Source organism: Carcharodon carcharias, chromosome 8 (assembly GCF_017639515.1).
Source record: "Carcharodon carcharias isolate sCarCar2 chromosome 8, sCarCar2.pri, whole genome shotgun sequence".
NCBI classification, from domain to species: domain Eukaryota; kingdom Metazoa; phylum Chordata; class Chondrichthyes; order Lamniformes; family Lamnidae; genus Carcharodon; species Carcharodon carcharias.
In genome coordinates, this window is record NC_054474.1 from 37,631,656 (window position 1) to 37,658,833 (window position 27,178).

Below are 27,178 nucleotides of genomic sequence, written 5' to 3' on the forward strand. Positions count from 1 at the left end.
CGAAAGTGTGATTCATAGTCTGCAGCTCTACGGCTGCTGGCAGCTCTCTGGTGCATTCCTGAAGAAACTATTTTTCATGCGTAAGCTTGGTCTGTGGCTAACTATTGGTGACATTACAATCATAGTTGTAATTCAATTTGCTCTAATAAACCCACCAGCTGTGTGTCAGCTTGAACAGTGGTGCATTACAATTCTGGGTCAATTAATCTTTCTCTGTCCTGCATTATATAAGCTGAGAAAATCATTTTTATGCCAATAGAGATGAACTTTATGCTGCTCAATAAAAATGAAACTGCTGTGCTTGACAACAATCACTCTCTCTGCTTCCAATCTGATAAAACCTGGCTTTACTTACGACTGGAGGTAGCTGTAGCTAGACGTTGCGGGTGCAGTGTTCCACCATCACTCTTCACTGAAACCTTGGGACTGATCTTGAGAGCGAAACTCAACTCAAGCCAACCTACTCGCGTGCATTTATGAACAGCAAAAGTGCTCAATAGCGATTGGGGGTGTAAAGTTTGGCCAATAACATTGTCTACTCCTTCCTAGTCTGGGCATGCTAAGACCAGTTGTGACATTGGTCCCATTTCTGTGGCTGGGTCTAGGTAGTTTAGCTCAGCACAGAACACACCTGTCACCATCCTGACCTATATTACTCAGTATCCTGTAACACTTTTCATGTACCCACTAAACCAATGGTTGGCGCTTTCTAAATATAACCAGACATAAATATGGATGTTTCAGCATGTCATTATCTGACAATAGTGTTACTGGGGGCTTGGGTCAAAGCAAGAATTTTCAAATGTTACCTTCTGTGTGTAATAGATGAGTGCTGTGAACATGTTTGGTGACTCAATGTCAGCTTTTTTGGGGGGATAATTCCTAAAGAGATTGAAGGACGTGGTACCCTACGTTTAACTTAACCCTCGAATCAAAGTACCATTATTTATTTAACTGACATAAAGCTATGTGAAGTTCCAGCGATCATGCTGTGGAGTAACCTTGATGATCCAGTTGGCCTTTTTCTGCCCATCAATGTCATATGTTTGTATATAACGAGAAATCATCTAAGTGTTATGCAGAAATGGCTGTTTGCACCATGATTTATGAACGATAATATGCAAGTGTAGCTTCTAGAGTTCTAGAATAGACTTATTTTAAAGGTCGTAGTATCCTGTCCTGAAGTAATGACAAGAGGAATGAGGTTTTTGTGTTTTTAAACAATAACTTCATGATGTCAAACTTGATTAGTCACCTTACCCAAAATTGAAATGTAACTGATTGGCCTGTCTTCCCATCTACTATCTCTGATTGAAAACATTTTCTGAACGGTCACTAAACTTGCCTGTTAACTAAAAATATACAGTTAATTTTACTTCCTGTTCTGAACTGTTATTATTCGGCTGAACTTTTGGTGAAGAGATCACATTCCCAGTTGGGAGAGAAAAAAATTGGAACAGGGCTGTGGGGTGGCAATGAGAGTCATACCTTGTACCCCCTGTAATTGAGTTATGAGGGCTTGACATCAGATCATGTGGATATAAAGCTGTCAGGCAAAGGGACTGAGCTGCAGAGAAAAACCTGGGCATTGCCCTGGTTTCCCAGGAAAGCTGTGCTTAAAAAGAAAAGCTGGAAATAAATTGGATATGCTGCTTCCAAGTTAATTGTTTCCGAGAACAAAACATTGCAACTGATTAGATCTTGAGGCTGAAGGTATATGGTTATTTCATAACAATAAAGGGGAAGGAAATGGTGTGTGTTTCTATACATCATTTCTGTGTCTCCATTCCACTATCCATTTGCACCAGGTTTAATGTTTGAAATGGAATGATACTGTTGGTCTCCACTTATGCACACTTGGGGAGGAAGCCACTGTCCCCACTCTTCATTTCTCTCCAGTCAATCTTTTTATTCTTTCATCAGATGTGAGCATTGTGTAGGTGGTGTCGAGCCACTTTTTTTTAACTACTGCAGTCCTTCTAGTGTAGTAGCACCCACAGGCCTGAAATTCCAGACTGAGTGACAGTGAAGGAATGGCGATTAGAGTTACAAGTCAGAATGGTGTGTGACCTTGCAGGTGGTGGTGTTTTGCGTCTGCTACCCTTGTCCTTCTACGTAGAGGTCACAGGTTTGGAAGATGCTGCCGAAGGAGCCTTGGTGAGTTTCTGTAGTGCATCTTGTAGATGATACATACTGCTGCCTTTGTGTGCCAGGGGTGGTGGCGGTGAATGTTTGTGTATGGTAAACCAGTCAAGTGGACTGCTTTGTCCTGGATGGTGTCGAGCTTCTTGAATGTTGATGGAGCTGTACTCATTTTGGCAAGTGGAGAGTATTCCATCACATTGCTGACTTGTGCCTTGTAGATGGTGGACAAGCTTTGGGGAGTGAGGATGTGAGTTACTCTCAGCAGGTCAGACACTGCGCTTGTATTTATGTGGCTGGCCCAGTTAAGGTTCTGGTCAATGGCAACCTCCAGGATGTTGACAATGGGGGTTCAGCAATGATAATTCCATTGAATGCCATGGGGACTGGGTTAGATTCTCTTTTGTTGAAGATGGTCATTGGTTGACAACTGGCAAGTAATATTTGTGCCACATATCAGCCCAAGTCTTAATGTTGTCCAGATCTTGCTGCAGCTTCAGTATCAGAAGAGTCATGAATGGTACTGAACACTGCAATCATTAGCAATTATCATTGGAAACCAAGTTTACATGAACACGCACCCCTCAGATGAAGTGTCAATCAGGTTTAGATGTGATGTTTTTCTTGGTGGAGACGTCTATCAATATTTGCTTCCAAAGTACCCAGTACTCTAGTTCACTGGAAGCATATGTCAGCATAGGTTGATTGAAAGAAGTGGAGGATAATGGCGCAGGCAAAAATGGGCTGTTAGGATTTACAATCATTGCTTTCTTTCACAAATACAAAAAGATGCTTGGCGTTAATGAATACAGATCTATATAAATATTGGAGGAAGTTTCTGTTACCCATCTGCAGCAGATGGGTCTGTGATGAGGGTCGTCTTGACTGTAAAGAAGGATCCTGTTAATTGCAATACAGGTCCAATCTCACATCTCTCACCACCTTAACTGTCACCCGTTCCCAGTGAAGTAACAAATCTGGCAAACGCATTTATCTTGCTGCTAGTGACCTGTGCATTGCACGTTTGTGGCAGTAACATTGTTTAAACACTTGTGCTTGCTGTTTAAACACTTATGCTTGCTGTTGACCTTCGGTAGTCCGACCTGGAGCACTTGGGTTTCTAAGGCTTTCATGATAATGAAGTTGACTTTTTAAAAAGAATTGTCTGTTTTGAGTTAATTGCTTTGGCCGATTTTTATATGCAACCATTTTCAGTTGTGCTTCCAGTCATATCTGAGCTAATAAAGCAAGACCTTCGTTTTCTATGCCTTCGAAACTTGAGATCCCATGAAAAGTTGGGTTTTGGAGCAGCAATTGGGGGCTGGGAGAGGGTCTGTCTGTCTGTCCCTATCTGTCTGTGCTTCAAGAAGATCATTTCAAATTTATTACATTTCCCATTTTTAAAAACAAATACCCATAAATTGATCTCAATTTGCAATTTAAATTTTAGATTTAAGCAACAAACATTTGACGTTCAGGACGTCCAGCAAAAAAATATGAAATGAACAGAACTTTAATCATAACCCACTGTAATGGAAATGCTATCACAAGGATGACTGGACACCAATTCAAAAGGGAAATAAACAGGAACATTTGGGAATTCACTTTCACTTCTAACCGGTCCTGAATGTTTGTTACATATAAGACACCAGCCACGACAACTGTTAGCATGGTTTTGCTAGTCTTGTATCTTGTCAGTCTTTTGTGATGATACATATCTTTGTTTCAGGGTTATCAACTAGACTCTGATCACATTGTTTGTTTGTTTCAACTGCCTTCCAATGAATTATCTTAATTGCATTGAAGCTCATTTTTAAATGTTACATGTTGGTCTCCATCTTTGTATGATTCAATTACATTAGTTTTCATCAGAGAATATTGCTTCAATGTACCGTGTTATCCCCATTATATCTATCATGTTAGTTTCATCAAATGAGAAATTGATTCTAATGTTCTTTACTCTAACTTTTGATATCAGGTCTATATACATATTTTCCTGGACACTATTAGTGAATTCCTGCTTGTGTTTATTGTTCCCTTTTATAGATAAATGTAAAGGATCCTATTTGTTCTCCTCTTGATATCAGTCCTGCTTCATGGAAACAGCTGCTGCGATTATAATTCATTGCATAACATACAATATATTATACTGTGTCATGAACATATTTCACTGGTGCAGAAATTATCTACAACACAATATTCTGGTTTATTGTGATTATTATCTCAATGTTGCCTTTTCTGTCAACATTGGAAATATGGATGCCTGGGCTGAATCTCCTAGAGGGTTTCATGTGGCGGCATAAAGCACAAGAGAGAAACTAGTCTGTATTCCCATCATATATTCAAGACTGGATCAGAGTTTTGATATTGATCCTGAGTATTGCAATATTTACAGTTCTAACTTGAGGAATTGTGTTAATTCCATTGTCTTTTGTTCTACCTGATCAAATTCATGCAAGTTAATTAGTATGTTGGCAATAACTACAACTTTATCAAGATAACATCATGGCTAATTGCAGATATCAGTAATTTACTAACATTATTGAATCATGCCTGTTTTTTTTGTGTTTAATTTCTAGTGTATTAACACAAGTGTGAATTATTATTTGTTGAAATCAAAAACTAAAAGCAAGTAGCTCAAACAAATAATTTAGTACAGTTTACTTCATGGGCTCAAAGATGTTGTGCACTCTTAATTGTTTTTCTATCATTCTTGGGATCTGGGTGGTGTTGGCAAATTTGTCTAGCCTTCCTGCAGAAGATGCCATCTTCTTTAACAGCTGCAGTTTGCGGTAAAGATACCCCATACTATGCTCTTTGGGGAGTTCCTGGATTTTGACAGAGTGGCAGTTTGTTTGCATCCATGATGTCATGCACTACCTCCCCCGGTAGTGCAAGTTCTGCCTCATATTTCATTCGCCCACAAAAACTCAAGCATGCGTTGATTATTTAAGATTGGTTTCACATCCTCACTCCTTTAACGAAGCTGCTCTTGTTTTGGTTTTGTGAAAATGGCCACCATGATTAACCTAACTTAAAACACCACAGCCTTCTGGTAAATTTAACATATTAATGTGAAATACCTTCAATCCATTATTTTAACAGCCTTAACCTAGCTAAAATAAAAAGGTTTTGTGTGTCTTTTTTTCAAAATATCAGATAAGTGGCCTTATACATCAATGTTCATTTGTATCACTATGTGCATCGTTTGCCCAGTGTAACTTAAAGGCCTTTATAGATAATTGAATTCTGGGTATGCTGACAAGAATGTAGTAACTTAGTGTCACCAAGCTGGCAGGTAATGCAGCTAATGGTAACTTCTTGCACACAGCTGTTACTTTTTTGAAAGCGGTTGAATATGTAGGGTGGTACTTAATCGAAGGGATGCAGCATCTTGCCCACCAGCTGGACAGAGACCCGGGTTGCCTCTTTTGGGACGGCCTGGTGAAATGCCAATCAGACACATAACTGGGTAGCAGCAGGCCTTCCCCAGGATAAAGGACACTAGGAGGGAAGTCCTGCCTCCCTAGAGCTGCTGGCCAATCAGAGGCTGGCAGATCTTCATTGCTTGGCAACGCCACTGATGGGCACAGCAGGTGAATGGTGGGACGGGGATCAGCAGCAAGGGCAGGGGGGCTGGCTCAGAGCCTTCCTCCCACTGCCCCCTGCCCCCCCAATGTAGGATAAGTTGATCAGGATTGTCAGCCTTTTGAATGAGGGGGACACCCCCCCCACCAAGGAGTCTGGCAAGCAACCCCAGCAGGGTTTTTTGGGCTTCCAGCATGACAAGGCCCCTGCCTGCCGCTGGGTGAATACCAGCGGTATGCTGAGGCCATTCAGTGGGCATTAAATTAGATTTAGTCAAGGCAGGGGTGAGAAGGCAGGGGGATCCCACCCACCATTTTCCCACCTGGTTAAATGCCCCACCACCACCACCACCAAACTCGCCATGAGAGGACATTAAATTCCACCCATGGGTCTGCCAAGTCAGTCTGGTGAAGATTTGAAACAGTTAAATGTTTAATGATACAGTAATAATGTGTACTTGCTCACATTGGTGGTGGTGAAGAGGCTCATTATCCTGGTGCAAAATTCAAGTCATTGCTGTTTCCTTCTCGATAGGAATATTTAGTGATTCGCTTCCACAAAGCTATAGAAACAAGCAATTTGAGCCAACGCTTGAAGGCAGTCAAACAAAACTATACCACAATGCTTGTGGGGATGTTGATTTGCTCAACCACTTCCTCACTTCTACCTCTGATGTGGGGGTGGGTATGGGGGTGTTGCTGGCGTCAATGGAACTGTACTATGTTTCTATTAGTTCATGTGACTAAAGTAATTCCAATCTGGCCTGACTACATCAAAAGATTTTTAAATTTTGGTTACTTAAATTGATCTGTAGATTTTGTTTAACTGCACTCATGGGTTGACTCAGAACTCTGACAGTGAAACTGTAGGTAGACATTGCACTTCCAAATCAGACCCAGCTGTATTGGTTATGTATTTTTCAGGACCAAAATGGTTTGTACCATGTGGCTGAATTCAGAACTTCTTAGGCCTTTTGTAGTATAAATGAGATATGGGGGGGGGGGAAACTAGAAAATAGTGTTGCATGTTAGATTTGCACAGCCCTTGCTGTACTTCAGTGGTTTTATGTCCACCTTTTCAGGTGGAGGTAGGAAGGAAAAAATAGGGTGAGGAAATAAAACCTAGAATGACGCAGGCAATGGCTGAGTATGGAGTAAAATCAAATGACTTTAAGATGCAGGAGGCATGTGAACCTTGGAAGGAGGAGGGAGACTGTTACAATTATGAAAAAAACATTATTTCATGGAAGCTGCTTTTCAACAACTAAGTTCAGTTTATAATTTTTTTTTAAAAAAAGCACCTCCTTTCATGTGTGGCATAGCATTGACCCGCATCCCCAGTTGGAAAGATGGCTCAGTATCACTTTGAAAGTGGGACCTAAAAGCTGCACAACTGTCTTCAGGCTAATGTTTCAACCAAGTATTTTTACCTTGAGGCAGATTATAGGCACTGCACAGCAAAGATGGGGCCTTGAGTACTGTGTGGGTGTGTGGGTTTTCTTTTATATATGTAATTACTCAGTGGCAGTTTGCCCACCTGCCAAGTAGATCAGAGCCTTTGCAACACCCACAGGTGAACATTTCCAATGTTAAGGACTTCCACTCTCCTCACCACTGCCTTCTCCAACTCCCCCCACCCCCCCAGTAACCTTTCAAAGTAATCTTTCAGAGTAAAGCGGATAAATAGGTTTGCTATGCCCGAATATAATTTAAACACTAGTTCCTGATCTCCATTCAGCTCCCCAAGGAGCTACTTCATTACCTTCAGTTAAAAATGAATATGTACCTTAGCAGAAAATGTGTAAAACATTTTGCAAAAGATATTCTATTACCTGATTTTTTTAACTATTGCGTTATGTATCATGTTGAAAGGTAGTTTAAAGACAATGAAAAATACATCACCTGGGCTGTAAACATATACACCTTATCGTAATCAAACTTTCAGGACCTGTATCCTTGTTTTTTTTTTCCACAGCTGGTCTCTATCTTGTGACATTGAGTCACATCACATGAGTTGAGTCACATGAGGTGGATAGACACAACACACCTTTAATTACAATGCTGTTTGGAATGTATTTTTTTAAAAAAGTTTCTTTATGGCAAATGTCTTACTGCAATCTAACAAATTGCAGCAAATGCAAATTAATTAAACATATTGCAAAATCTTCCAAGTAAATTTCAGTTTTTAATATTTGTTAAATTGGTGTATTCATAGCCAAACATTCTGTGTACTTATAACCAAAAATAACAGTGTACTATTTTTAAAACAAATGTCTGGTCTGGTGGCATTGATAAGTGATTTCATTTAATGTCTAACAATAGTTGGAGAATCCTAGAGCCTCTCTCTAAAATGCTACTTAGCTTTGTGTGTTTTGGTCCTTTTAGCAGTCAAACCATTCAGGAATTTTAGGTTGAAGTAAATTGTCTTATCTTGAGGGGGGGAAAAAAAAGCTGACACTAGTTAACTGGTTTCATTTGAGTGTCTTGCTTGCAGGTTGACGTAATGGAAGGAAGGAGGTACTCTGTAGTCAGGGTTGCTTTTTCATCCTGCTTCAGCAATGACTTATGGAAACCGGCGTAACGGGATGGTAACCCTGGATGTTTTTTTATCAACAGTAAAATGGGGCACGGGTTGTGACACAGCACCGTAGAATAAGAAGAGTTCAATTTCTGCAACTCCACTGTAAATATGGCATTAGTAGAGTCCTGAAAATATACCACTTCCCAGTGCAGCATTGCCAGAAATTACAGGGAGATAATGCAAAATGTGGGGCCTTCATTGGAGATTTTAAAAATACTATTTAGTTCAAAAATTAAAGCACTGAACGAACCACTGTGTTGAGAGGTTGAAATCCATCTTTCCCAATGCAGGGGTAGCTTATTTGAATTTCAATACAGTGTCTCTTTGCTGGATGGGAGACCAAAGTTGAAATGGGTGACCTGCACCAAATTGTTCCTTAGTGGCCACTGAAATGCAATGAGAGTTGCAGGCTGCCCACTAGGTAAAAACAAAATACTGCGGATGCTGCAAGTCTGAAATAATTGTCTACAGATTAATCTACATATAGGAGATATGGGGCCTGGCACAGGAACAGATCTAATTACCTTGGTAGAATAGAAGGAAAAATGCCATTGTAATACATATTTTTGGACTAAATATATGATTCGTTGTTTTAAACTTACAGCAAAGGGGTCTCTCTTTGCATTATATCTTCCTGTAATTTCTGGGACCCATCTAGACACGGCACTGAGAGGTGCTATTCTTTAGCATTCTGCTAATGCAAATTTTAGAGTAGAATTTGAGAAATTGAGCTCATCTCATTCTTTGGTGTGCAACAACTTGTGCCGCATTTCACTTGATCAACTTTGAATGTTGAGAACAAAAATATAACAACTGGCTCACCCCAAAAAATTATATTAAACAGTTGAGATTTGGTCATAATATATTTTGGGTCTACTTTATCCTTGGTGTACCTCTGTTTCCTTTAAGACACACTGTCTATTAAACCTACACCTCTCTGACAGGTTTTTGTTTTTAGTCATTTGTCTTAATATCTTCTAATATGGCTTTGTCAAGTTTTGTTAATGCTCCTACAAAACATTTGGATGTTTTGCCAACATACGAGAATATGAAATAGGAGCAGAGGTAGGTCATTTGTCCCCTCGAGCCTTCACCAGTCAATAAGATCATGGCTGATCTGTTTGTGTTTCAAGTTCTATATTCCCATTTACTTCCTGATAACCTTTGAATCCCTTGCGCAAGGTAATCAATCTACCTCTGCCTTTTTAAAAAAAATAAATATTCAATGACCCCACTTCCACTGTCTTCTGAGGCAGAGAGTTCCAAAGTCGTGCAACCCCCAGAAGAAATTTCTCCTCCTCCCTGTCCTACAAGGGTGACCTCTAATTTTAAAACAGAACCCCCTAGTTCTCAACTCGACCACAAGAGGAAACATCCTTTCCATATCCACCTTTTTCAAGACCATTCAGGATCTTATATACTTCAATTACTTCACGCCTCACCCTTCTAAATTCCAGCGGAAACAAGCCCAGCCTGCCCAATCTATCGTATTACTACAGTAATTGCAAGTTTTTGTTGATGAAAGATCAGATGCACCGCAGCCCATCCTAATGTGATTAAAGCTCCTTGAAGTTGCCCATGTAGTGGAAACAGATGTACTGAAGTGGCTATGACATCCAGCATGAAAAAGACTTGCAACTACACTTGAGTTCTAAGTCAACACTGAGCAGTCTACGTTGACTTTTTTTAATATATTCACTTATGGAATGTGGGCATCGCTGGCTAGACCAGCATTTATTGCCCTTAAGCTGGTGGTGAGGTGCCCCTTGAACCACTGCAGTCCTTGTGGTGTAAGTAGACCTACAGTGCTGTTAGGAAGGGTTTTCCAGGATTTTGACCCAGTGACAGTGAAGGAACGGCGATATATTTCCAAGTCAGTATGGTGAGTGGCATGGAGGGGAGCTTCCAAGTGGTAGTGTTCCCATATGTCTGCTGCTGTTGTTCTTCTAGATGGTAGCAGTTGTGGGTTTGGAAGGTGATGCTGAAGGGGCCTTGGTGAGTTTTTGCAGTGCATCATGTAGATGGTACACACTGCTGTTACTGTGTGTTGGTGGTGGAAGGTGAATGTTTGTTTGTGGATGGGGTGCCAAACAAGCGGGCTGCTTTGTCATGGATCATGTTAAACTTCTTGAGTGTTATTGGAGTTGCACTTATCCTGGCAATTGGAGAGTATTCCATCACACTCCTGACTTGTGCCTTGCAGATGGTGGACAGGCTTTGGGGAGTCAGGAGGGGAGCGATTTGCCACATGATTCCTCACCTCTGGCTAGCTCTTGTAGCCACAGTATTTATATAGCTAGTCCACTTCAGTTTCTCGTTTAATGGCAACCCCCAAAATGATGGTAGTGGGGGATTCAGTAATGGTAATGCCATTGAATTTTTTAAAAATATTCATTCATGGGATGTGGACACCTCCAGCTCGGTCAGCATTCCTAATTGTCCTTGTTCACAGCGCAGTTAAGAGTCAAGCACATTGCTGTGGGCCTGGAGCCACATGTAGGCCAGACCAGGTAAGGACAGCGGATTTCCTTCCCTAAGGGACACTAATGAACCAGATGGGTTTTTATGACAATCCGCAATGGTTTCATGGTCATCATCAGACTCCTTAATTCCAGATTTTTATTGAATTTAAATTTCTGCCATGGTGGGATTCGAACCCAGGTCCCCAGAACATTACCCTGGGTCCCTGGAATACTAGTCAGTGATAGTACCACTATGCACCATCTCAAGGAGAGATGGTTAGATTTTTCTCTTGTTGGAGATGGTCATTGCCTGGCACTTGTGTGACACAAAGGTAACTTCCCACTTGTCAGCCCAAGCCTGATATTGTCTAGGTTTTGCTGCATTTGGACATGGACTGCTTCAGTATCTGAGGAGTCATGAATGGTGCTGAACATTGTGCAATCATCAGCGAACCTCCCCACTTCTGATCTTTTATGATGGAAGAAAGGTCATAGCTGAAGATGGTTGGGCCTAGGATACTACCCTGAGGAACTCCTGCAATAATGTCCTGGAACTGAGACGATTGACCTCCAGCAACCACAACCATCTTCCTTTTGTGCAATGTATGACTCCAACCAGCAGAGTTTTGCCTCTGATTCCAGTTGACTCCAGTTTTGCTAGGGCTCCTTAATGCCACACTTAGTCAAATGCTGCCTTGATGTCAAGGACTGCCACTCTCGCCTCATGGACTCCATGTCAACACTGATGTGGTGTGACCACTGCAACTATACTTCATTTGTTCTAATGTCTTTGGAGACCTGGATGTTCCAACATCTGATAAAAGCAAAATACTGCAGGTGCTGTAATTGTGAAACAAACATACAGACTCTAAATGTTAACTGTTTTTCTTTCCACTGATGTTGTTAGACCTGAGTTTTTTCCAGTATTTTCTGTTTTTATTCCAACATCTGAGCCTGCCTGTGCAACTCTCCATTGTAGCAGCATTATTCCTACTTTAACCTAGATTATGTAATTGAAGAATTCTGCTGTAAAAAATCACGATGACCTAATTTGTTCTAATATAGACCATGGAGTGTGTTTCCCTTGTGCCTTTTTAAGTGGTGTGCATCGTAGCTGCATGTACATTTTGTCAATTGCCTCATTTACTAATCCTGTGCCATTTTTTAGAGGACAACTTGTACCATTGAATGGAGTTGTCTGTAGGAAGGAGGAAATTTTTAACTGGGGAAAGAAAACTTCTGCTTCTTACCCGCTCAAATGAATATTAAATAAATGTCCAGAGCAGAGAGATTGAAATGATTTTAGTAACAATGGCCAATTAATAGTTAATTTGACAAAAAGGAAAAGAAAAGTATTAGTTTGAAGTATTAATTTAAATTGAAGTATAGTTTTTTTTTAATGGTTTCTTGTGAAAGAAGGAAAAAACACTCAGTACCAGCCAGTATTGTATAGGATTGTTTGGTAAGCTGCTGCTTATTTATTGCATTGTGTTAGACAAAGGACATTGAACAAGTGTTGTTGTGTTCAGCTGGGTGAATGTACAAGGTTTTTGTTACTCAGTAAAATGATGGAAAGTACAGGGTTCGATTGGAAGAGTGCAGGCTCTAGGGAGCTTGCTAGCGCAGAGATTGGTTGGCAGGCTTTGCTGTAGACCCAGGTGGTACACTGAGTCAAGTCACATGATTGCTTTTTCCTGCCCGTTTTTCAGTCAACAGAAGCTGCCTATCACTGCTGTAGATTGAAGGCATCCTGATGCATCAAGGAATGTGCTGGGGAGAGGGGGAGAAGAGGAGAGAACTGGGGGAGGTGCTCTTTGCTGCTGCTAATAACTCGAACTGCCTGACCGTTTGGGAACTAGAGTCCGCTGCTTTAAGCAACATTATGAAGTGTTCTAATCAGGAAACAAGTAATGCTTTCTAGCTAGTAAAGAGATTAAACTAAATGATATCTGCTGTAACCAAGTCTCTGAGGATCTAGACAACTATAAGCTTCTGTGCAGTTTATGCGTTTGAACATGGAATTACCTTTGACAGAGTGCTGTTCATATCTGTGTGTGTGTCACCTGACAGCCTTGTGCTTCAGGATGAACCTAATACAGAGCTATTATTAGGAAGGGTTAGCAAGCGAAGAAACCTTTCTGTGGATTACATAGCCGGGGTTACCAACAGGACGATGTTACCCAGGTAATATTTTTCAAAAAAGTATTAATTCAGAACTTGTATATTAAATGTTCTCTCCTTGTTTTGCTAGAGCTTCTTATGCAATCTTTTTTAACAAAATATTTTCTTGTTGGAACAGAAGCTAAAATTGTTTACAAAAGCTTCGGTTGTACTGAATGTGTGCACTTCTGAAATACCCCTTCAAAATTCTTCCATCTTGGAAAGGGGAATGAGGTTGACACTTTAAGCTGAATAACCAACAGTAGAAGATGTTGCCCTTTAAATTTTATTTACTGAAATTGTGTTTTACTCTGAGCCATAAGGAACTGGAAATATTTGTGATTCTCAGGAGATTTGTTGTCAGGTTTGCATAATGCAGATAAAAGTTAGCATCTAAGGCTAAATAGACAGCTCGTGCCAGGCTGATGAAGCTAAGCTCTTTTGGAAAAGGGTCCTGAGAGGATTAATTGCACTGAGTGTTTGCTGTGCACAACTCCACATTTCTGCTTTGATTCATCAGCTAATTCTCTCAGGACTTTACTTGGGTCTTTTAATTTGCTTGTAGGTTTTGTCATTTATCTGAGGTTAACATATTGAATAGTGGTTATGATAGAATTTGGTTTGCTGGATCTAATCTGATTGTACTGGAACTGAAATACTTCACATATGCATCTTTGATATGCCCTATTTAGATAAATACAATGCTGAGAAATAAACATTTTCCACTTTTGGAACCCAGTGTCAGGCACTACTATCTATCATAGTCAATAGATAATTTATGTCTTTGCTTTGTCACTGCATACCTTGAAGTTGTTAACTAACTGAATTTGGTGCCACTATAGGCAGGGTAACACAAACCAAATGAGATGTTTTGCCTTTCTAACATCTTGGCTTCCAGAATGACATGCTAGTTGACCAGGAATAGATTATTAGCCACAGATAGCTGCAGTGCTCCATGTATGAGCTGCAGTGCACCATATATGAGCTGGTGATTCCAGCCTATGTTGAAACTACCCCACAATCCAAAACTAGTATTTTGAGATTATTTCAGGAGGCAGTGCTGTATTATAAAAGCAGCTTAAAACTCCATCCATTCTACCCCAATCGAAGAAGAGTGCCTCTTTCAATGTGACGTTTTCCATCAACGGTTTGTTTTGCATTGTTTGTGCACTCAGATGAATAGTACACTCTATTGAATTCAAATTGCCCTAACTCATTGGATGCTGACAGCAGGCTGATGGAGAAAGCATCTTCCTATCGCTCTGATTTATATCAACTCTGGTTTTGAAATATCTCTACAACCCAGTCCCCAAGTTTTATCTTTAAGAAGCTGTAGGATGTTGTAGTTGGTTCTGAATGGAAAAATGCAAGTAACACTGTAAGGGATAAAGTAGATGAGTGGGCAGGAAATCTATAAATGCTAACTATGAAAGTAGTGCTCTGTGCTGCTTGAATCTTGAGCTTTGTGCTATGCCAGTATCTATTGAATTCGTATAATACAATATACTTGTTTATTCTCCTCAACTTTCCTGAGCATGCAACCCTCTGCATCTGTTTTAATCCATAGCAGAGAAATGTTAACCACTAAAATAAGCATTTTTTTGGTTCTACTAAAAATACATATTTTAGTAAACACCTGTCTGATGTACCACTAATCAGGCACTTTTATTACATCACTGAAATGTTTTAAAACACTTCACACAATTATATTTACTGATTTTATTTCTTTATTCTTTCATGGGACGTGGGTGGTGCTGGCAAGGCCAGCATTTGTTGCCCGTCCCTGATTGTTAGTGAAGAGTCAATCACATTGCTTTTGATCTGCAGTCACATGTAGGCCAGACCAGGTAAGGATGGCAGATTTCCTTCCCTGAAGGACATTAGTGAACCAGGTGGGTTTTTTACAACTGTAGTTGTCATGTCACCATTACTCCATATTTATTTAATTTAAATTCCACCAGCTGCAGTGGTGAGATTTGAACTCCCTGGGCATCTGAATTACTAGTCCAGTGACATTACCACTATGCCACCATCTCTCCCTAGCATGCAGTAATTGCAAAGCAAACTTAATCAGGGTGCCACACCCCAAATTCACTATTTTTAGAAGTTTTTTTTCCCCCCGCCTGCCTTTCCATGCCCATACTATTTGCTGCATTGTTGCTTTCGTTAAAGTGCAGGTCCTCGATGGATAATGTATCAGAACAGCACAGAGATTATCACTTAAAATGTTGATATAGTCAAAATGGTGAAGTAGATAATGCAAATAAGCAGGTGTTTTGCAATTCTACTTTTGAATGAATACATGTTCATAATGATTGTCATGAAAGGATTCTGAAATATGCTTGAAGTTTGTTTCCAAAATAACTCTCAGTATCTTGGTGTCGATTTGGGAAAAAATGTATTTTATTTCCTACGGTGTAAGAAGAGCACTATTATTTTGTGCACTCCATACCGTACCACATCAAGGAGCCAGAATTTAAGAATATTGGGATATCAAAATGATCTTTCTCAGCACAAACTAGTATTCTCCTTCAGAACCCTTTTCATTCTGTAAACCAGGAAATAAGGCCTAGTCTACTATATAGCAAAAGAGGAACAGGAGAAAAGTAGAGGCAGATCCACATGCAGCAGAATGTAGGAGGGCCAAATCAAAATCTTCCACTAAAAATACTCATAAATTCCGCACGTCTGCTGGAGGAATATAGACGATGCCCTGGCTAAATGGATACACTGTTGCATTGATTTTTTTGTTGTTGTTAAGCCCAGCTTGCAATTTTTCCAGACTTCAGCTAAGGGGTCCTCCAACACATTGCGCGTATCTTTCCTGCCCATCTGTTTAGATCCACCTCCATGGTTGCTGGACACATGTTGCATCTGTTTGCAAAAGGCTACAGTGTTCTATGGTGAAATATGTTTACTCCTTCAATAATTGTGAATAAAGTACCTTTGACATATAACACAATCAGGACGTTGTACGGCCACCAATTGTAACTAGGGAAGTGCCTTATCTAATTTGGACTGATCATCTGCGAGGATGCTCCGAAGCCCTTGACCCACATCTAAGGAATAACCTGGCTATGGTATGGCGATGAGGGCCAATAATCTTTTTAACACTTTCCCAACCCTCTTGTAACTCTTTCGAGTACAAACCCATTTCCATCTGTTTCAGATGAAGTTACATTGTTTCATAGTTTGCCATTGTGAGATTTGAACTCTTGATCTTGGGGTTACAAACCCAGTACCATAACCACTTGGCTTTGCAGGAATGGAACTGTATATGTTTACCAAGGCAGTTAACGCAATATACTGGGATATCAATTTATGATATACAGCATGAACACACTGTACAAACCTGATCTGTAAAAATGCAAAATGCAACAAGTGACAATGTTCATATTTAATTAAGTTGAACATTTAATAGCTAAAGGAAAATTCATGCTATCAGCAGTTTATATATCATTAATTGAAGAAATTGCCCATTAATTCCATATGCTCTTTTTTACTTTCTCTGGTTTTCTTGCCCCTTGTTTTCTCTGGTTCAGTACTTAAAGCAGAACTAATGTGAGCTTATACTTCCTGAACCAGGCAAGAACTGGAATCAATAGAGCTGAAAAATAATTTGCTTCTTAGCTTCCAATGGTGCATTGTGGTACAGTTTTTGAGTGCAAAAGAGTGAACACTCCTGAATTATTGGTTTTCCTTTTTCTCTCCTGCCTCACACCCTTATCATATGATGAACTTTAGGTTTCACATGTTTTTTTAAATTCAGTTGCAGGATGTCAGAGCCGCTGGCTAGGCCAGCATTTATTGCCCACCCTTAATTGCCAGATCCACCTCCCCACCACCTCTCTCAATGACTCTGCTGTTGGTAAATTATCAGACAACTTGTCTGATAATCCAGTACTGGATGAGCAGAAATTTCCTCCAATTAACTACTGGGGATACTGAAGCCATTATGTTCAGTCCCCACTCCAAACTCCTTTCCCTAGCTACTGATTCTCCATGTCTGAGTCTGAACCAAACAGTTTGCAACCTTTGGTATCATATTTGACCCCATGATCAGCTTGCAACCTCATATCTAAGCTATAGCTAAGACAGTCTATTTCTACCTTCATAACATTGCATAACTTCGCCACTGCCTCAGCTCACCTGTTGCTGAAACCCTCATTCGTGCCTTTGTTACCCCTAGATTTGATTTTAAACATGCTGCTGGCTGGTCTCCCGTACTCTACCATCTGTAAACTTGATCATCCAAAGCCCGCTGCCTTTGTCCTCACTGCAGTGCTTTTCAAACCATTTTCCAACATGATCCCATTTTAACATCTGAAAATTAAAGTGACCCCAGATGCCAACAAAAACAAGTCAGAAATAAAGCAGTGTAATGACACTGATATAATTATTAAAGTTGGCAAATTCCAGACCCACATTTAATATCAACATATAACTATGAAAATCAGTGGTGAAAATTCTGGACTCGATGTAGAGAAGGAAAGCATTTGGCCCTTTTGGTAGAATCCAACTTGATAATGGTTCTTGATTTTCATGATTTTTTAAAATAATGTTGACTTGTAGGCAGACAGTGCTTTATACTGGATTGCACTTTTACAATTTGCAGAAATAAGTGGGGATTAGGTGCTGCTGGGTTAATTTCTCTCATAATTAGCGAGCTATAAATACTAATCATCTAAACTCTCATGAACCATCAGTTGGCAAGGTACCGGAGATGGCTACAATCCAGCATAAGTGTTGTCTGCATACAAGACGACTTTATTTTTTTTAAAATCAAGAACTGTGAAAATCAGGAACTCTCACCAATTTAGATTCTACCAGATCAGACACACCAGGCCAAAACCCTTCCTTCTCTGATATAAACTTTAAAAATATATAGTTTTTAGATTGACTGAATGGAGAGTAGAGTGATTGATAGACAAAGGCTGTGAAATTACCTCCTTTTAAATTAACAGTGCACTGCTAATTTCCCTGCTGATGCTTTTGGCAACAAGAAGTCATGGGATAGGGTACAAGGGAACAGCCAATCAGCACTGAGAAATAGTCACATTGCTGAGCTGTTTGGATGAAAAAATTCATTGCCAGGACAATGCAAAGGAATGGGACAGCATATCCATGAGGTTTTATTTCTCTCAATCCTGTTTGATGTTTCCACGACCCCAATTGGGGCTGTGGGGCACAGGTTGGGAACCACTGCCTTACTTGAACCAAGTCTGGTTCACCTATCATCCCTGTGCTCACTAACCTACATTGGCTCCCAGTCAAGCAACGCCTCTTTTAAAATTCTCATCCCTGTTTTCATGGCTCGCCCCTTCCTATCTCTCTCATCCCCTCTAGCCCCAGAATCCTCCAAGATATGAATGCTCATAATTCTGGCTTCTTGAGGATTCTTGATTTTAATTGCTCCACCATTGGCTATGCCTTCGGCCACCTAGATCCAAAGCTTTGGAATTTCCACCCTAAACCCTTCTATCTCTCTCTCTTCTCCCCTTTTAAGACCTAACTTAAAACCTGCCTCTTGATCAAACTTTTGGCCATCTGACCAAATATCTCCTTATGTGACTTGATACCTAATTTTGCTTTATAAGGCTCCTGTGATGCTTTGGGATGTTTTATTTGGTTAAAGGTGCTATACAAAGGTAAGTTGCTGTGGCAGTTTTTAAATATCTATTTAAAAGTAATATCTAACACACAACACACAATTAGTCCATATGTTATTTTTTTTAAAAAAAAGCAGTTTCCAATAAGTTGAGTGAAAAAGTGTAGGAGTTGCCTAGTTGTTCCTGCCTTGTTTGCAAAACTATTGGTGTTTTACTGAAAAATAGTTTGTCTTATAGCAGTGGGAATGTTATAGTACAGTGATATGGACTCTGGGCACTGCTCATTGTTTAGAGATAATGTAAATGCAACCAAGTTAAAACTTCTTCAGTTCAGCAGTTAGTGAGGATGACCTCTTAGCAATAAAAAGGACAAATATGCAGCCATAAAGTTTTTTTTATAATGAACAGGAAGCAATGCACCAGAATTAATGAAGCAATCTGATTTTTCCCCACAGCGTGATCACTTGACTTTCATTTTCTGCTGGAGAATGTTGGCAAAGCAGAAGTAAATTTAATCCATCTCTCTCTTTCCTATAACTGAAGAAGCATGGAGAAAATTGAAGGATTGACCAAGCAATAGTACTCATGCACTTCAAAGTAATGGTTATGAAAATGTATTGATAAAATCATATGAACGTGTTGGCACAACATCTTTCTCGGTGAATCATGCAATGGAGGCTGAAGTAAGCAACTTAGTGAAAGTAGCTTGTTGCTCTGTTTTAACTGAGGCTCGGTTGGTAGTGCTCTTGCCTCTGAGTCAGAAGATTGAGTGCAAGTCCCACTCCAGGACTTGAGCACAAAAATCAAGGCTGATACTCCAGTGCAGTACTCAGGGAGTGAAGCATTTCTGGAGGTAGTGTCTTTTTGGATGGGATTTTATACTAAAGCCCCTTTCTGCCCTTTCATGTAGATGTAAACGACCCCCTAGCACTACTTCGAAGAAAAGTAGGGCAATTATGTGCTGGGCATTATTTCTGTCAATCAACCTCGCAAAAAAAAAATTATTTGGCCATTGCCGCATTGCCCTCTGTGGAGCTTGTGTGCAAGTTGGCCACCTGCATTCCCTACATTCTAGCAGTGCCTACTCTACAATAGTACTTCATTGGGCATCTGAAAGCACTTTATAGCCAATGATCATAAAGTATTTTCCAAGAAAATGCTAAAATAACAGATTCATGGCTTTATACCTTTACAAAAGTATTGCTCGTTAGGAAGGATCATTGGTTTTAAAATGTGTATTTCATTTTGTGGCAAGTTGGTACTTGGTCAAAGCCAATGTACAATCTGATGGAAAGTTCAATTACATTTGCAATTTATGCGAAGAACATTTTGCTCTTTTTTTGTTTGCATTTACTGAGTAGAAATTTGTAGGACAGGCCTGTTTGACCAGTGGCTGCTTTTCCATCTTTTTCATACATCCATAAGTTACGCAAAGTGAGAAAAACATATGTTGCTGAATATTCTGATTTAGAATTCATTTTACAGGTTTCTGGTACATATATTAATTGTAAAGCAAAGGACATGAAGATTTGATTCATTGTTTTTAAAAAGTAGTGACTTCAATTTAACTAAAAACTAATCACTAATGACAATGTTAAGACCGGGATGGGAGGAGTGCCTGTATGATCCAGGCTCACTACACCAAAGGCTGCACCATTAATTTAAAAGTTTGGTTATATGATGAGAAAATTAATTGCCTATTTTCCCTACTGGTGCCCAGAATAAAAGAGCCTTGAACTAGGCTTCTTTCAACAAACTTAGAACAATTGTTTATTATAAAATGAAACCTCTATTTTTAACAAGTTGCACACAGTTGTAATCAGGAAGCATAATTATATCTCTTCCTAAAGAATTTCCCCAGTGTACACCCCCACCTGCACCCACATGCACGCACACAAACAAACAGACACACGCACACAAAGGACAAACAGAGTCTCTCTGCAGAGATGGGTTTTAGAGGATGGACGTTGTAAAATAAAGGATAAAGTTTGCAGGGTCTCGATGCTGTCGACCAGGGGGGTTCCCTCGTGAAAACGGGCCATTGGTCCCAGTGGACATCTGGAAGTTCTCACCGACTGTTCTCAGCTTTGCAGGTCCAAATGCAGACCAGTTACACTCAGATTTGGGATTCTCTGGCTACAGGTTGATAGCCCACACAATTTTAGGCAAGGCAGAGAGAGAGTGCCAGCTAGGGTAGTCTTCCTACCTCAGCTTGTTCCTTCAAAATGAGCAGGTTCACAATTTAAAGTTTTTTTTCTCTCTCTCCCATGTGATTTCCAGCAAGTTATCAACCTTTGCCTTTTCGCTTTTTTCCACATCAATTAGTGATTGCTGTTCTGAACAAACATCCAGATCTTCCTCAAGTACCAAAAAGGTCAGGTGTTTTATTAGAAATGGCCTGCTTGTTGACAGTTCTAAGGTGAACTTATGACTTTTAAAAAGAAAAATCCCAGGTTAGCATTCAAATGTACAGATAATGTCATGTCCCTTCATTTTGTAAAATATAAAAATTCGGTCATGAGATGAATTTAAAAACAATTATTAAAAAAGAGGCTTTATAAATGTAAACATAGAGTTTTAACTTAACTATGAAAATTTTGATTTTAAAGTGTTTTTTAATTCTCAACTAATTTTGGGGAATATTAAAGAGCAAAAACTCATTTAATGCAAGCTCCCTTTCACATTTTTGAGAGCAGTGTTCTCTTTGTTAGGCATTCTGGGGTCCCCTCATGTACCATGGTGCCAAAACAGACCCCACCTGGTGGTAAACTGAAGAATGGTCAGCACTGCCTAAAGGAAGAAGGGATAGGAGGGAAAGCTAGCCATTTGTAGCAAATCATTATTATTGTGTGGAATAAACATTCCAATTTTTTTAATAAGTTTCCATGCAATGCTGTATGATGAAGCCCTCTTTGACACTCTAACTAGTATCTATGAAGGCTTGTGTCAAAATGTTTGATTTTCTTTTCTCATACATCCCCTCCTAATCTTGGTTTGGTTTTCAGTGAGTTTTGGGATATGCTTGCAGAGCTTAGGGCCAAGAGCTCTGGGGTGTCATCTTCTTGGGCAGAGACTGCATCAAGGCAAGAGGTTGTGGATGCAAGTTTTTGTTTTACTTGGGAATTTTCGTTCACTGTCACCATTTTTTTTCTTCTTTCAAGCTGGCCAGCTCCAGAGTTCAATCCCAGCCAGGTAAGACTTATTGTCTACCAAGATTGTGAGCGACGAGGAAGAAATGTTCTGTTTGACTCTAAAGCAACAAAGAAAACTGAGGAAAATTCAGCTTCAGTAAGTCATAAATTTTTTTTTGTCAAATGGATGTCTGTTTAGTCTGATCTGTGCCAGTGTGAAAAATCATCCCTACATTGGTTCAATTTGTCTTAACATTTTCTAGGCTTATTGGTTAAATGGATAGAAGAAAGGAGAAAGAATTAATTAAACCAGCTACCTTGCAATATGTGGTCCTGCATTTTTAAGTTACATCTGAAGTCTTCTAGGCAACAAAAGCCAGACTTGAGACAATGTCGGCTTCTAATAGAAATATTATATGTGCCAGATCTTGGCGGCTGCCACTTTACCCTCCCTTGAAATTGTTGTATGATTTTTATTAGTAGCTGTGTGGAATCTAGGTGTTCTATTGAGCCTAGGGAATGGAAAACATTTAAAAAGTCTTCACTTTATGCACTGTTGATGCTTCTAATCAGATATGGAGAAGAATTGACCATAGCTGTGGAAAAGACCAGTGGCTCAGGAACCTATATCCTTTATGGGATAAGCTGTTTGCATTGAGGTTGGAGTAAAAACTGGGAAGAAACATTCATTATGAAATGTAACGATTTGATATCACCTTAGAAAGATAATCCAGAATTGTGGGCTCTTGCAGAAGTTTCCAAATCATGCACGTGTTGCATTCTCCACCCCCCCCCCCCCAAAAGATCCAGTGCCCTGAATCGGGAACCATTTTGTGTGCATAAGCAAAATGTTACAGATGTTGGAAATCTGAAATATAAAAACTAAGAGCTTGGAAAAACTCAGCATGTCTGCCAGCAGCTGTGGAGAGAGAAATAAGAGTTATCATTTCAGGTTGGTGAAACAATGGTCATTTTGGGGAAGCCTAAGGATATGAAAGACATATATTTTGACTAGACTAGTTTTGATATATCTGGAAATTTGCGATCTAATGTACAGGTTCATAATTAAAGTTTTATGGCATTGATTCAGTGCATTAAATAAAATGAAGCAATTCCTCAGATCACAATCTGCTTGTGTGTTCCACTGCACCACCTATTTGCTAAGGAAAAAAAGCAGTAAAATTCAATTTTTTGGGAAGTGTTGGTGCTGGGGTAGAGGGTGGAAATGCAAAAGTTTGGTAGTGTCACAAACCTGTTTTTATGCACTGGAAGCTTAGTTCCACTTTTTTTTTCTTTTGTGCGTGTGCATGTGTGGTTTCATCACATGATACTGCAATGCACGAGATTTTGTTCTGATCTAAGCGCCTTCCTAATTCACGAGTTCTTAAAGAAGACGTGATTATTATTTGACTGCACTACTTGTATTCATAAGTGAAGTTATGCAAATGACCTGGGATTTCAAGCAAAAATATAGTTGCATGTCTGTTGAAAAATATGAAATATGGTTTCCATGCATGCAAAGAGTTTGCCTCTGTACAGAAAAGTGTTTTAAGTTGCCCATCTGCCTTTATTGTGGCTCCTGGCTCCTTATTAAACAGTATCATTTAAGGTGTGGCAAGTAGTTAGCAATATGGATATAAAAGTTGAAAATAAGGCATAACATTCCAAAGTCAAAAGACTTCTGTTATGCAGTAAATTTTTTAATCAATAAGCTATGATTGAATTTTCCATGTTCCAGATGGAGAGTTGAGACTTCTTATTCAGGTTAGAAGGTGATAGAATAACAAGATTACAGTGGAGGAAAAGTTGGGGAAGAAGGGAGAGATGGGAAGAGGAGAAAGGGAAATAGAGGGCAGGCAATTGGGTCAATGAAAATGGGCTAAGGCCCATTTCTTGGTTGGGGAAGGAGGAGATAGAAATGCAGAAGAGGGGGGTCAGGGTGGATAGGATGAGGCACTAGTGGAAAGGGAAGGATTGGTTGTCACAAGGTCAGTAACCCTTTGTGGTTTTGAGGGGTGGTGGTGGGTAGCAGCTGCAAAATTGTCTGGGCCCAATTTCATCATTAGTTGGAAGAGACTACTTTTGGTTTCAGAAGGTGGAGGGCAAGGGGCAATGTTACATTAAGTTAGTTTTTTGTAGACGAGTGGAAGGTGGTGCTGAGTTGCTTCTGAGTAAAGAGATGGGTAAAACACTATTTTTCCATACAATGGGGTTGATGGGATTTAACCTATTGGTTAGGATCTGAAATAATGCTCAATAGAGTGGCCAGAAATAAGGAGTGAATCTGCATTTATGAAGAATCTTTCATGATTGTTGGACATCTCAAAGCACATCACAGCAATGAAGGACTTGTGAATTGTGGTCACTGATGCAGTTTAGAGAAACAGCATAGGAAGACAAGATAGCACAGTTTAAAACAAAAATATGCAAAGAAACTTGAGGGGAATCAAGACTAGCATTGTTTTTAAACAATTATTGAAAGGAAAAGCCACACTGTTTGACCACTGCTGAACACCATGTTCTGGTAATGTGGACCCTTTGAAAATGGATGTGGATAATATTGCAAATGGTTGGGGGGGGTGGGAAAGGAAAGGGCAGACTTGTTGAACAATTTAATTTGTAAGTCTTCACAGCAGGTGAAGAGGATATTATTCCTGACATTCCAGGGAAGCTAATGATGTATCGAGGACTGGAATTTAATAAAATTTGAAGAAACAAAAACGTATTAGAAAAAATAGTGGTACTAAAGAATGAAGTTGCCAAAACTGATGGTTTTTGTCTCAGGGAGCAGGTGAAGCAATTGCTGATACTTCAGCCATAATCTTCCGAAGTGCTCTCAATTAAAGAAAGAATTGCCCCTTTTTAGATCAGAATATGTCAAATGTGACTCCATCATTTAGGGAAGGAGAGAGAAAATCCAGGAAATATATATATCTGATAAATTGCTGTGGGGAAGTTTTTGGAACCTATAATTTAGGACATTGATTAGCATTTAGAAAAATTTGACCTGATTAGAGAGCCAACATGGATTTGTAAAATGTAGGCTCTGTCAAACAAACCTAACTGATTTTTTTTGAGCAAGTAATAAAAGGAATAGACAGGGGAATATCTATGGATGTCGTTAACATGGGCTTTCAGAAGGCATTCAATAAAGTTCCATATAAGAGACTTTTGGCCAAAATTAAAACCCATTAAATTGAAGGCTAGTTATTGACCAGATTAGGAAATTGATTTAGGTGATAGAAGACAGAGTAGAGATTATGGATATGTACTCAAAACTGAAAGAAATTAACTCATGCTGTCCCACAATGATCTATACCGGGGTCTCAACTATTCACTATATTAATTACTTTGATAAGACAGTAGATATATATTTATGATTATTGATGTTGCAAAGACTGGTGACATGGTAAGTAGTGTGAATGGGAGCACATAACATTTGTTAAGAAACATTAATAAATTAAGTGGAAAAATTTTGGACTAGAAGCGGATTTGTAGATATAAATAATGAAACGCCGGGCATTACGGAGGTCTAAGGAAATTTTAGGGGCCTGTGTGCATAACATTAAAATTAGTGGCACGTATTGTAATATCCCTTTTAAGGGATAGCAGCATGCCTTCGCTAGAGGGGAACTGTCATATGATCTAGCCTCTGCTTCATTTTGGCTTGTAAGCAGAGCACAGCACACAGCCCTGCTGCTGATGCCTTCAAGCCTCCTACCCATGTATATATGTTTTCATGTGCCTAGTTTAAATAAATGAGCTCGCAACATGTTTACACAATCCCTTATGAGTGGTGCCTTTATATCATTATAAAAACACGACGTGGTGTTCAGCGGTGGTCAAACAGTGTGGCTACAAGATGTTGAACAGCCTTAGATCATGCTACATGGCATGAGATGACCCTCTATGTTCTGGTCCGATTTGCACTGAGTTTGCAGTGTTGGGGATAGTTGAAATCAGTGTGGTGACTGCACAGAAAAGCATTGAAGATATAGACTGTGTTAGTGCTCAAGTCGAGAGCTGGTAAGCAGGTGGATCCCTCATGGTGAGAGTGCGGCGCGTAGCCTGTCAGTTCAGTGAGTGGGGCAGTGCATCAAGAGGACCAGTACTGGGTTAGCTCAGTCAGGAAAGGTGAGTGACCAGGGTATGGCCAGATCAATATTGAGAGAGCCAAAAAAAAAAATAAACCAAACCATCATTATAATCACAGCCTTCCCTGGCCCAATTTTTAATGGGTAGCTTCAAGATTCGCTGAAAAACAAATTGAGTGAAATGAGGAAGGCCAAAGGATATTGTCTGAATGTCCACAAAATTCCCAAGTTTGAATTGGGATGGATCTGACCTACTATCCAAATTTCAAAATGTTTAAACAACGTACAGAGCTAGGGTTTCTTGATTCAGGTGTATCTGACAAACAAGCAAGCCATGAAGAATTGCTCAGCAATTTGGGAATGAAGACCTACACAGGCTGAACATGTCAGGGTTAACAGAAGACAAGTTAAAGAATCCCCAAAAGACATGGGCTACATTGGAAGACTGGTTCAGAATCAGGTTAAACTTCTGTATTCATAGACCAGAGTTCATGTCATTTTGACAATAGCCTACAGAATCTATAGACCACTTCGTCAGCAGAAGCAGAGAAAATAATCTGAGTTTTTTTCAAACGCAGAGCTAGCAGCCAGAATTGTTGAGTTGATCGCCTCCATTTCCATGAAGAATTCCAGCAAGATCTGCCAGATGCCCAAAACATATAGCATCGAAGAGCTACTCATAGATCAACACAAGTACAAAGCAGTCCTTGCAGGTCGACGATGCTTGCAGGTCCTAGGTGCAACCCAATTGTTGACACGTTCATTAGAATACCCAAACCTAGCAAGACATTTAGAAGGTGTGGCCTTCTGCCTGCACTGAATAAATGCCCAGCTTTTAAGACATGTGGCAAAAGGGCCATTGACAACTGCAGTGCACTAGGGCAAAGTCTGCAGCTGTAAAGGGCCGTGCAGTGATCCAAACAGGCCGTCCACAACTGATACCTTCAGTAAAAATGACCATCCAGTATCCCGTCAGAAATGAGGTGATTGATGAGCAAAAACATGTTGCGCACATCATAAAGATGAAGAGGGATGAACACCAGTTTCAGGCCATTAATTTTAATGGAAAACATAGATACTGTCACACCATTTGAAGTGTTTGCCAAGATTCAAATTCTGCCATAAGAAAGTTTGTAACAATTAGTTATTGGCTGAGATTAATACAGGAGTAAGTGCCAACATACTGTCTTTGTGGGTTTTAAAAGAAATATATCCACAGACATTGAAGACCATGGTGAAATCCTATGCCACAATTTTCTGTATAAACCACTCCTTGTGTAGGGTCCATAGTCCTGGAGTACAAGTACAAGCAACCTCCTGGGTGTATCAGATATTCTGTATTGTGGAGACTAAGGCCCGATGATCGCAGGTATACCAGCATGCCGTGATCCCTCACATGGCAGATCAACCTC

At 39.8% G+C, this 27,178-nt stretch overlaps 1 protein-coding gene across 3 annotated transcripts in view; it reads left to right on the forward strand.

Annotated features, from left to right (window-relative positions):
• fnip1 (folliculin interacting protein 1) overlaps positions 1 to 27,178 on the forward strand; it is a 109,654-nt gene that overhangs the window by 25,316 nt on the left and 57,160 nt on the right. For 2 of the 3 annotated variants that reach the window (XM_041193262.1, XM_041193265.1), the window contains exon 2: positions 21,703 to 21,829. In XM_041193262.1, coding sequence (XP_041049196.1) covers positions 21,703 to 21,829 — 127 coding nt within the window. Of the gene's footprint in view, positions 1 to 18,996; positions 19,225 to 21,702; positions 21,830 to 27,178 lie in introns of all 3 variants that reach the window. The other variant, XM_041193263.1, reaches the window with a different exon arrangement.